Genomic DNA, 12157 nt, shown 5'->3' on the forward strand with positions numbered 1-12157 from the left:
GGATTCTGTGACATATGAATCAAGATGCTATGATTGAAAAAATATGATTGACAGATGACCGTTGATATATGATTGGGCGAATTTAGGTGTTCAGGCTGACGTAGAACTAACTGGCCTGGATAAAATAATGGGAAAAAAACACAGATTTTAAGACAGGATTTTTTTGAAAATAGAAATTTTCTAACTTTTGGGACAATATCTGATAAACAGCACATTTGTATACATGTACAGAATTATTTGACATTTAAATATGACTTCCCTACGACTTTAAAAATGTTTATATACTAAAATATTTTTTTAGATTTACTAAAAAAACATAATTAACAAACAAATCCATTTAAATATGACTTCTCTATGACTTTAAAAATGTTTATATACTAAAATATTTTTTAGATTTACTAAAAAAAACATAATTAATAAATTAAGCCATTTAAATACGACTTCCCTACAACTTAAAAATGTTTATACACTAAAATATTTTTTTAGATTTTCTAAAAAAACATAATTAATAAAGGAATCCATTTAAATACGACTTCCATACGACTTTAAAAATGTTTATATACTAAAATATTTTTTAGATTTACTAAAAAAACAAACAAATCCATTTAAATATGACTTCCATACGACTTTAAAAATGTTTATATACTAAAATATTTTTTAGATTTACTAAAAAAACAAACAAATCCATTTAAATATGACTTCTGTATGACTTTAAAAATGTTTATATACTAAAATATTTTTTTTAGATTTACTAAAAAACATAATTAATGAACAAATCCATTTAAATACGACTTCCATACGACTTTAAAAATGTTTATATACTAAAATATTTTTTAGATTTACTAAAAAAACAAACAAATCCATTTAAATATGACTTCTGTATGACTTTAAAAATGTTTATATACTAAAATATTTTTTTTAGATTTACTAAAAAAACATAATTAATAAACGAATCCATTTAAATACGACTTCCGTACGACTTTAAAAATGTTTATATACTAAAATATTTTTTTTAGATTTTCTAAAAAAACATAATTAACAAACAAATCCATTTAAATACGACTTCTCTATGACTTTAAAAATGTTTATATACTAAAATATTTTTTAGATTTACTAAAAAAACATAATTAATAAATTAAGCCATTTAAATACGACTTCCCTATGACTTTAAAAATGTTTATATACTAAAATATTTTTTAGATTTACTAAAAAACATAATTAATGAACAAATCCATTTAAATACGACTTCCCTACAACTTAAAAATGTTTATACACTAAAATATTTTTTTAGATTTTCTAAAAAAACATAATTAATGAACAAATCCATTTAAATACTGCTTCCCTACAACTTTAAAAATGTTTATACACTAAAATATTTTTTTTAGATTTTCTAAAAAAACATAATTAATAAAGGAATCCATTTAAATACGACTTCCATACGACTTTAAAAATGTTTATATACTAAAATATTTTTTAGATTTACTAAAAAAACAAACAAATCAATTTAAATATGACTTCTGTATGACTTTAAAAATGTTTATATACTAAAATATTTTTTTTAGATTTACTAAAAAAACATAATTAATAAACGAATCCATTTAAATACGACTTCCATACGACTTTAAAAATGTTTATATACTAAAATATTTTTTAGATTTACTAAAAAAACATAATTAATAAATTAAGCCATTTAAATACGACTTCCCTATGACTTTAAAAATGTTTATATACTAAAATATTTTTTAGATTTACTAAAAAACATAATTAATGAACAAATCCATTTAAATACGACTTCCCTACAACTTAAAAATGTTTATACACTAAAATATTTTTTTAGATTTTCTAAAAAAACATAATTAATGAACAAATCCATTTAAATACTGCTTCCCTACAACTTTAAAAATGTTTATACACTAAAATATTTTTTTTAGATTTTCTAAAAAAACATAATTAATAAAGGAATCCATTTAAATACGACTTCCATACGACTTTAAAAATGTTTATATACTAAAATATTTTTTAGATTTACTAAAAAAACAAACAAATCAATTTAAATATGACTTCTGTATGACTTTAAAAATGTTTATATACTAAAATATTTTTTTTAGATTTACTAAAAAAACATAATTAATAAACGAATCCATTTAAATACGACTTCCATACGACTTTAAAAATGTTTATATACTAAAATATTTTTTTTAGATTTTCTAAAAAAACATAATTAATAAAGGAATCCATTTAAATACGACTTCCATACGACTTTAAAAATGTTTATATACTAAAATATTTTTTAGATTTACTAAAAAAACAAACAAATCCATTTAAATATGACTTCTGTATGACTTTAAAAATGTTTATATACTAAAATATTTTTTTTAGATTTACTAAAAAAACATAATTAATAAACGAATCCATTTAAATACGACTTCCATACGACTTTAAAAATGTTTATATACTAAAATATTTTTTAGATTTACTAAAAAAACAAACAAATCCATTTAAATATGACTTCTGTATGACTTTAAAAATGTTTATATACTAAAATATTTTTTTTAGATTTACTAAAAAAACATAATTAATAAACGAATCCATTTAAATACGACTTCCATACGACTTTAAAAATGTTTATATACTAAAATATTTTTTTTAGATTTTCTAAAAAAACATAATTAATAAATTAAGCCATTTAAATACGACTTCCCTATGACTTTAAAAATGTTTATATACTAAAATATTTTTTAGATTTACTAAAAAACATAATTAATGAACAAATCCATTTAAATACGACTTCCCTACAACTTAAAAATGTTTATACACTAAAATATTTTTTTTAGATTTTCTAAAAAAACATAATTAATAAAGGAATCCATTTAAATACGACTTCCATACGACTTTAAAAATGTTTATATACTAAAATATTTTTTAGATTTACTAAAAAAACAAACAAATCCATTTAAATATGACTTCTGTATGACTTTAAAAATGTTTATATACTAAAATATTTTTTTTAGATTTTCTAAAAAAACATAATAAATAAACAAATCAATTTAAATATTATATCCCTATTTAAATCCCATCCAGCATTTGACCGGAAGCTTCTCATGCCGCCTCAGTGACACATATTAAACATATTTTTTCCCACATCAGATGAACATGCCTGTTCGATAAAGAATAACCTAAACGAGAGTCATGAGGGGAAGATTAGACCCTGCTCTATAGCAGATAAGGGTCATATTCAGGTCACTTCATCTATAACATGCTTTATTATCCACCCTCTATAATTTCTTGGCTGCATCATGTTGTTCGGTGGTTTGTCGGCGGCTTTGTGTGTGTTTGCCGCATCGACTCAGCTCCATACTAAATCACAGCTGGGCTGCCAGTCCTGTCATACAGTTATAAATAATTGGCCTTTTGTCCCATTTTTCTCTCATTTGTTCTCCATCTCTCCCTGCTATCTTAGTCTTCAAGCCTTTCTACCTTTCTCCTCATTTCCTCACCTCAAGTCTTCCTTTTTCAGCTTTCTATCACACACTCTACTGTTTTGGTTCGTCTTATCTTTTTTCTGCAGACACCCCATTTATTCCTTTCTTCTTTTGTTAGGGACTCTACCTTTCCCCGCCCTCTCCGTGTTCCTGCACAGCGAGGTGGTAGTCGAGACCCTCTGTCCTAGTTTTCCTGAAACTGCTCCACATGCAGCGGTCCCACAGCAGTATGGATATACACCTAAGTGTGCTTGGAGAGCCTAATTGGTCCTGCTGTTCAAATTTGGATAAAAGCAGCTATTTTTGAAGTGGACCGCCTGAATCTCAGTCCAACTCATCTAAAATGTCAGCCGGCTCCACTCTTGGGACTCTCTTAGAATAGTTTGTTTTATTAGCTTGCAATGCACAAACCTATAGTAGGTCTGTGTTCAATTCTTGCTGTTGCAGCACTTGACTTTCACTCATTTATAAAAAAAAAAACATAAAATCTTGTATCCTGAAGTTTCCCAGGCAGTTTGTATCATTTCCCAAAGCAAAGGAAACAATGCAACTAAATCAAACTAACAGCAAATATTTTAAAGATACAATCCACTTCATCTAAATTATAGGAAGCCATCTTTTGTTTTCATATTTGTTATATGCAATTATATTTCGACACAGTCTTCTTTCCTGTTGCATCCAAATAATCTATTAGTTATCCCAATTAAAAATGCTGCAAATGCAACAAGCTGGTTTTAACAGCAGAGAGGAACAAACAAACATACCTGGAGTTTCTGTTAGAAAACTCAGTAAATTCAAGCATTTGCAACAATTAACATGATTTTAGTTTGTAAAGTATAACCAATATTATTTGACACCTTTTCTTTCACTAACTAGGAGCTGATAGACATTTTTTGTGTTTTATCCTTATTTATATTTCCCTCTTTATTAAAAACAAAGTCTTAAACAGCAGAAAACTGCATTTCTTTTAGTAATAGGATGAATAAATGATGCATTTTGGTCGTTTTTTCCTCAAATTTCCTAATAGAAATTTTTAAAAACTATTACACAGTACAGAAGAAAAAACGGTTGAATAATTCTACTTCAAAGTTGCTTAATTTAAGATAAAAGTATCAGTTTTTTTGTACCCTAAGGAAAAACGTGGTTGCCTTCTTTCAGCCAGCTGACCAGCAATGTGCAACTACAGGTGGGCAGAGCTGCATTACACTAAGATCAACTCATCTGCAGGAAAATGAGCTCTTCTTGGACAGAGGTAACCAATTAAAAATCATCAGGGTCTGAATAAAGAAAATCATTGACCAGTAAAGGTCCAGAGACATTTTAAATTATAATTTTCGACTTTAAACTTTAAACAGAATTTCAGACTGGAATAAAATGAGGTGTTTATGCATCCATGTTATACATTGGATTTTACAAATTTTAAATATTTTTATATATTTTTTTTTTTATTTGAAAAAATCAAAGTGTTTTTTAAAGTAGAGAAAAACACTTGTTAAATTTGGTATAAAGATAATTTCGTAATTCACATAAAAACAGCAAATATTTTCCAAACAAACAGGAGAAACGGCGCAAGTGACATTTAGACACCGTCGTCGGACAGCATGCGGTAATTTATAAATGTTTTAAATCATGTTGGGTCCGGATTAAGCAGCAGGTGGGTCTGATGGCTACGTTCACACTGCAGCCTGAAAGTGAGGTTGCTGACTTAATTCATATTTGGAAAGATAGCTCGATTCAGGCCAATCATCTTACCGGAACCGGGGGAGGGTCTTTCTTTTTGATCTTCTTAAAAAGATTTCGTTCGTAATGTGCCTGCTCCTGTTGGAGAAGAACTTAAAGAACGCAATATACGCTGCGGTATTACGAGTCATATTTACTTCCGCAAACACTGAGGACGCTTGCTACATGTGACGTCATCGTGTCCTCGAGTGCGCATGCGCGACACTTTGGTTGAACGCTTTCAGTTCACACAGTAGATCACATACAAGTCGCATATACTTGGAAGTGTGAACGGACACGCAAAAAAATCCGATTTCACAAAAAAATCGGAATTGAGCATTAAGGCCTGCAGTGTGAACGTAGCCTTAGAGACTGACATTTTTTCGGGAGTCAGTATTAGTAACGATCACGTGATTGGGACGGTACAGGATTAAACATTAACGGGAGCAGACAGGAGCGGGAGCAAACCAACAGTAACTAAAAAAAACTAGGATCGATGCCAAAAAAGAAAATAAAATAGAAAGAAAAAAAAAAATCCAGTACTGGCGCCGCCATTTTGTAGTTTTTTCCTTGAAGCCTACACTATAATGCGAGTCAAAAAAACTACACGACGCAAAAACCAACAGTGCTTCCGCTCTGAGTTTTTCATCCACGCTCAAAAACAACAATGGAGGGACCAAAAGTTACTACAGTTAGAAACAGGAACTTAACTGACCCTTCATAGAAATTCAGATTCAATGCATTGGCAGAAATCTTATTGAAGACAGCAAGAATGGGAGTGGTGCAGGAGCGGGAGTCATTCTGAATGGGAGCAGGAGTCATTTCACCAGGAGTGGGACGGGACAGGATTTAGATTTCTACTCTGGCCCGGGATCGGGACGCTAACTGTGACCTCTGGTCTAGGAACTAATTATAATGAAGGTAAACCAGGAAAATGATGTGGTTTTAAAAGTGACAGCAGTTCCACCCATAAGGACACATAAGACTAGTTTCTTTATACGTTTTGCTTGGGAAAATTATTGTCCATGAGCAAAGTTTAATTATTAAAACAAAAAATGGTGAGAGTAAATCTTCCATTTAGGAAAATTCTCCTAAATATTCAACATCAAATTACTATTAGCTTCTTTTTCTTTACGCACAAAAGCAGAGCTTTCAGTTTGTCTTTTTTTTAACCCAAACCTTAACGAACCACAGTTTATTTGCTGTGGATTCCTTAATGCTTAAATGTTTGGTTTTAAATGTGATTAAGAAGGAAAAGGCCTCGACTGTCCCAAACGCTGTGCATGAGCCGGGCCCAGCTGCTGTGTTATTTTACCCAACAGCCGGCCCGTGTCACATCTTCAATAAAAACGCTGTGTAGTTCTTAAGTGCCGGAGACGGGTCCATGACGAACGGCGCTCTGTGTAATTAACTGTGTAAACGAAGCTTTGTAATTAAGACACAGGAAAGCTCTCCTCTGAATTGGGTCGTCGGGGTCGAGACGAAGCGGAGCAGCTTTCTAAAAGTTACATAAACAGCCTCCGACGCTGAAGGATGTGGCTCATGAGGACTGCGTTAGGCAGCAGCCATCTGACTTTGGTCAAATGAAATAACTCAGCCCCATTAGGAGTGAAAGTCCAAGGTAATTAATGCATGGTGAGTTATTAAGCCTTAAGGGCTGAAGCCTCTTCTTCCTGTTGTCAAGTGTCGGCATTTAAAAACAGGAAGGAGATGTATCTGGGTCTCAGCTGGAAGAGGCGCTCCGGATCTAAACATCAAAACACGAGACTATTCTAATAAAAAAATATAAAAGCAGAGCTGAGAAGGACTCACCTTATCCGCCTGCCTCATGTAACAGTAGAGGATCCCTCTCATGCACTTGATGGCAGAATGCTCCAACTCATGTGTGCGTCCCATATCATCATCAATGCGTCTGCACAGAAAGGGATGAAGAGAAACCAGCGCTTTAACGGTGCTGTTCTACACAGGCGAGGCCTGAAGAAAGGAACAGCTGGGGTCTGATAAAAACGCACACAGTATCATACAAAAGCAGACATTCTGCAAATTATATCAAGCAGTGATTTAGCTGTCATTCATATCTGAAAGGATGATGTTGTGGTTTTCTCAGGTCTCTGATGAGACCCTTGGAGGAACAGCACAGCTTAGAAATGTCCAATGTTTAGTTCTGCTCTTTACCCCCATCAAGCTTTAGTAAATAATGTAAATCCCTTTATTGTCCCACATTGGGGAAATGCACTCTCTGCATTTGACGCATCCCCTCGGGAGCAATGGTCCTGCTCAGGGACCCAGAATACAGGGGATCAAACCGGGTAGTGCAACCTTCTCAGAGCACAAACGCTCTGCTCTAACACTCTAGACCAGCGGTCACCAACCTTTTTACAGCTGAGGGCTAATTCAGGGGCACTGAGTCACAGGAAGGGCTACCAATACTGACCTCTGAATTGCAATGGTCAATGTTCACCTAAACTTCATACATCATAAACACGTCTTTATCGTTTCTTTAAATTTATAATTTTCTTTTAGACATTTTCATTTTAAAATCTCTATAAATGCTTAAATGCCATATATCAGGCATCCCCAAACTCGGTGCTCAAGGCCCCATGTCCTGCAGGTTTTAGAGGTTTCTCTGCTTCAGCAAAGCTGGTTATAATGATTGCAGTAGACCAAAAGCCTGTTAATCAACCAAGGGCGTAGGTTTGATTTGAACTTTGGTAGGGACACTATTGGTCGGGTGTCATTGGTGCTATGCAATATTCATGCCCTTATTTAAGCTCGATGTAAGCATCCGTACTAAGAGGAATTCATTGTTAAAACAGAGAAGCATCCTTTTGCTACATTAATAACAAATGTATAAGCACTACACTCATTAGATGCTGTTTATCAATGTTTGAAGTATCACCGGCTCTGATGAATGTGGAATTAGGACTTTTTTCCACTGTGAAAATCTTTTCATTTGAACGACTAAGAGAGAAGGTAAATACAGGATTTTCCTTTGAAGATATAGAATTGTGCAGAGTTAAACCCCACTCTTATATTTTACCTACTATGCTCTCTCTGTATCAAACAAAATAATACATTCATTAAAATATTAACTTCACTATAAAAGTTGAACATCTGGGCTGTAGATACTCTGCATAGCCCCTTTCATGTATTTTATCTGGGTCTGAAAAAAAATGAATAGTATTAATTGATTATTTCAATAATCGTTAACTAATTTAGTAAGTGATTCATCATTAACTGGAGTATGGAGACTTTAAAACATACAGTAATATAAATGTAAAATGTGCCTTTCCCCGACAGAGCAACCCACTTAGATTGTAAGAATACAATATATATATATATATATATATATATATATATATATATATATATATATATATATATATATATATATATATATATATATATATATATATATATATATATATGATTTAAAAAAATATAAATATAAAATCACTTTTAACAATTATAAAAGACAATATAACACTATTTTATTTGGAATTTAATAATATCCAAAATAAGATTCAAAAATTTTTACCAGACATTAATGTTTGTAATAATTTACTTATAGAATGTGTGGAAATCTAAGTAAGATAAAATCAATATTAATATTCTTCCTCTGATATTCTTCCTTACTATTATTATGTTTAACCCCAATTATCCTTTTTAAACCAAAAATAGCAGATGTATAGGCGCCATTTCTTTTTGTTAAACTGTATAAGAGAAATAACACCTGATAATAATTATACCTGAACTTCATCAAAGAGTCATCAAAAAATGAAAACAGTAATAGCAACTAGATATAGGCAAAAAGGAAACCCTCACATTTTCTTTTTTTATTGGCTGTGGCTAAGAATCAGAAATGTTGATGGCTTACAGCCTTTATTTGCCCATTTTTCCAGAACTCCTGGCTGACTCAGAATATTTCGTTTTATAAAAGAAAACAAAAGGTTTTTGTTTTTTAGTGTACATGATATTCCTTTTTTTAAATTGGGACTTGTTTTGTAGCCTAATATTAATTATACTAACCGCGGCATTCTAGAGTGAATACATTTTCAATTTTGTGCTCCATGCACACGCAGACTAGAAAACAGCCAATCAGAGAGAGAGAAGGCGGAACTTAAGCCAGAACAACCAATGAGAGTGGAGTTAAACAGCGCAGCACAGTTCCATGCGCTGCTACATGAAAGGGACAGGAGAGACCAGGCAGAGGAGCTGCGAGAGGAAAAGAAGCCACTGCTGCAACAACTACTGCTGTAAATTATAAACATGTTGCTCACATCCAATTATTGGTAGGGACAATTAGGTCGGTTCAAAATTTTGGTAGGGACATGTCCCTATGGTCCCTATGCAAACCTACGCCCATGTAATCAACTTTCAATTAAAATCAGCTGTGCTGGAGCAAGGAAACCTCTAAAACCTGCAGGACAGGGGGCCTTGGGGACTGAGTTTGGGGATGCCTGCCCTATATGATTAAATGATGAAATGTTCTATAACTGATTAAAAAAAGAAGAGCAACAGAATACAATGAAATTTCAAACTTAGCTCACTGTTGAGTTGTTCTATTTTCAGAAGACTCTAAGGGCACCCCTTGTGGTCCTTGAGGGTCCCTTGGTGCCCGTGGGCCCCATGTTGGTGACCCCTGCACTAGACTAACACTCTCTTAGTGTTGGGGAGTTATTTGTTTGAAATAACTAAATAGTTCAGCTATAACAATTATTTAGGGCTGTGGTTTCCCATCCTGCTCTTCAAATGCCGCTAGTCTATACGTTTTAGGCGCCTCCTTGGTGTCACACCCCTAACTTATATGAAGTGCTGATTAACAGGCTCCTTGACGGCTGCTGAGGACCTCACTATGATTGGAAGCAGGTGTGCCTAAACAGAGATGCATCTAAAACATGCAGAGCAGTGGTACTAGACAACCAGGTGTAAGACTGCAAAAACAATCAGGAAATAAGTAAAAACGTCTTAAATTAAGTGTATTTACCCTTGATTTGAGGAGGTTAATGAGATAGTTTGCCAATAGGATGAGCATTTTCACTCTTAAAATAAGATAATTAGATAATATGCACTTGAAATACGACAATACAATTGTGTTTTTTTATTTGAAATGTAAATTGTCTTGTTCCATTGGCAAGATGTCTCTTTTTCCTCCTAAATCCAAGAACAAATCACTTATTTAGATTTCTATTTTTCCAGTGTACTGATCTAGGGAAGAAACGATTGATTGAATCAATTTCAATTAATGGATGCGTGGGATAATCTTGAACTAATTCACTAATTGAATCTGTAACTGGAAGATACAGATCCTGAAAATCTGAAAATGTTGTGATTTTCAGTGATTTTGCTGCAATTTATGGAATGGAAATTTCCATTTCCTGTCTGAAAAGCTGTACTAAACAAAATGTTGTTTTGTTTACCTTCTGCGTCTACAAAATGACAATAAAAGTTGTTTAAGTCTAAAAAGTGAAACCTGTCATTTTCTGACAAACACCAAAATGTACCAAAACATAATTATATACATTTTAATATTAGATGCAGGGGCGGATTTACCATTAGGCAAAACTAGGCAGTTGCCTAGGGCCCCAAGTTCCTGGGGGCCCCATAAAACTCCTTTTCCATACAGCTATTACTTATTTTTACACATTAATTATGTATTTAATAAAAATCCCTTAATTAAAACGCCATCAGAATGCTTATAATATTAAGCGTGTCTCAGGCAAAGGTGTATTCAGCGACTTTTCAGACCCCTCTAGCGCTTTTATTTCAAAAAAGCACCTAGCGCCAAATCTAGTGCCTTTTTTCTGCTACTGGAGACTTTGGCGACAGCATATAAAAGCAGCGAACTCTGCTCTCCAGAGCAAGTAGATTGGTAACCCCGCCTCCTGCTCTCCTCTATCTTGTCTGCTGTCATGATTCATGCAGCTATTATTTCATGCAAATGAAAAATGGAGAACAGATAAGCAGATCATGGCTTGTCTACAGTGGAAAGAAGGACTGGGTTATTTACTTTTGCTGTCGCCTTTTTGGAAACACAGGAAGGAGCAATCGGTTAAGCGAGCTTAGTTTCATTCCTTTTGAAACGACATGAAAAGTCAGCTGAGTAAAAAACAGAGGAAAACAAGAATAGGGACAAAACGTAGAACAAATAATGTATGTCTATTATATTAACATTTCTGTATCCGTGGGTCTGTTTTATGTTTTGTCTTCTTAATTCAGAGGGTCCCCTGCCTGTCTTTGCTAAGGGCCCAAAATTTCCTAAACCCGCCCCTGATTAGATGTAAATGGGTTTTTTTTTTGTAAAAATTCGCTATCCAGATGCCCTTATGTGGCATAGATTAAATAGTTTTTTTTTTCAAATTATCTTTTGAACAGACACATAACTTTCTTATGTTTTATGACATTTAATTTCCTTCATCTTTTATCTAAAAAAATAATTCAGACCATGGTAATAAAGTGAAAAAACTGATTATAAATTAGTTTTTAGGTAGAGGTGACTGGTGATGCTGCCATTTTTACCTACTACTCTATGTTTATGCTTACTTGGAAAAATTAAGCAGTTTTTTTTTTCCAACTGCAACAACAAGCTCATCATTTTGAACAGCAAAACCACTAAATAGAACATAAATATTGGCATAAAGGCCAAAGTGCACTCAGAGCCGGAGTTTGTAGCGTTTCAGCCGCTCGCTCTGACACACATGCGGCGGATCGCTCTGAAGTAAGTAATGGCACAAGCCAAGCCTGTCAGATGAGAATCATCTTAATTAAATCCCAGTGACAATTCTAATAGGAGGCAGCCATGACTGATGACTGGGATGAGCTGCTGGTCACATCACTGGAGTGCACTCTATTTTTACCCCCTCTCTTCACTTCGTCTTCCCCCACAATCTAATTTCCTCGCCCTCTTTTTTTCTTCCCATCCCTTGTTTTTACTTCCTATCCGGTTATCTCCTCAC

At 33.1% G+C, this 12157-nt stretch overlaps 1 protein-coding gene across 3 annotated transcripts in view; it reads right to left on the bottom strand.

The window, feature by feature from the left end:
* phkb (phosphorylase kinase, beta) overlaps positions 1 to 12157 on the bottom strand; it is a 209300-nt gene that overhangs the window by 170822 nt on the left and 26321 nt on the right. For all 3 annotated transcript variants that reach the window (XM_038267335.1, XM_038267334.1, XM_038267336.1), the window contains one exon: positions 7014 to 7113. In XM_038267335.1, the coding sequence (XP_038123263.1) occupies positions 7014 to 7113 (100 nt within the window). The remainder of the gene's footprint in view (positions 1 to 7013; positions 7114 to 12157) is intronic.

This window comes from Cyprinodon tularosa, unplaced genomic scaffold (assembly GCF_016077235.1).
Source record: "Cyprinodon tularosa strain WSP-4 unplaced genomic scaffold, ASM1607723v1 ctg67, whole genome shotgun sequence".
Classification (NCBI taxonomy): Eukaryota; Metazoa; Chordata; class Actinopteri; order Cyprinodontiformes; family Cyprinodontidae; genus Cyprinodon; species Cyprinodon tularosa.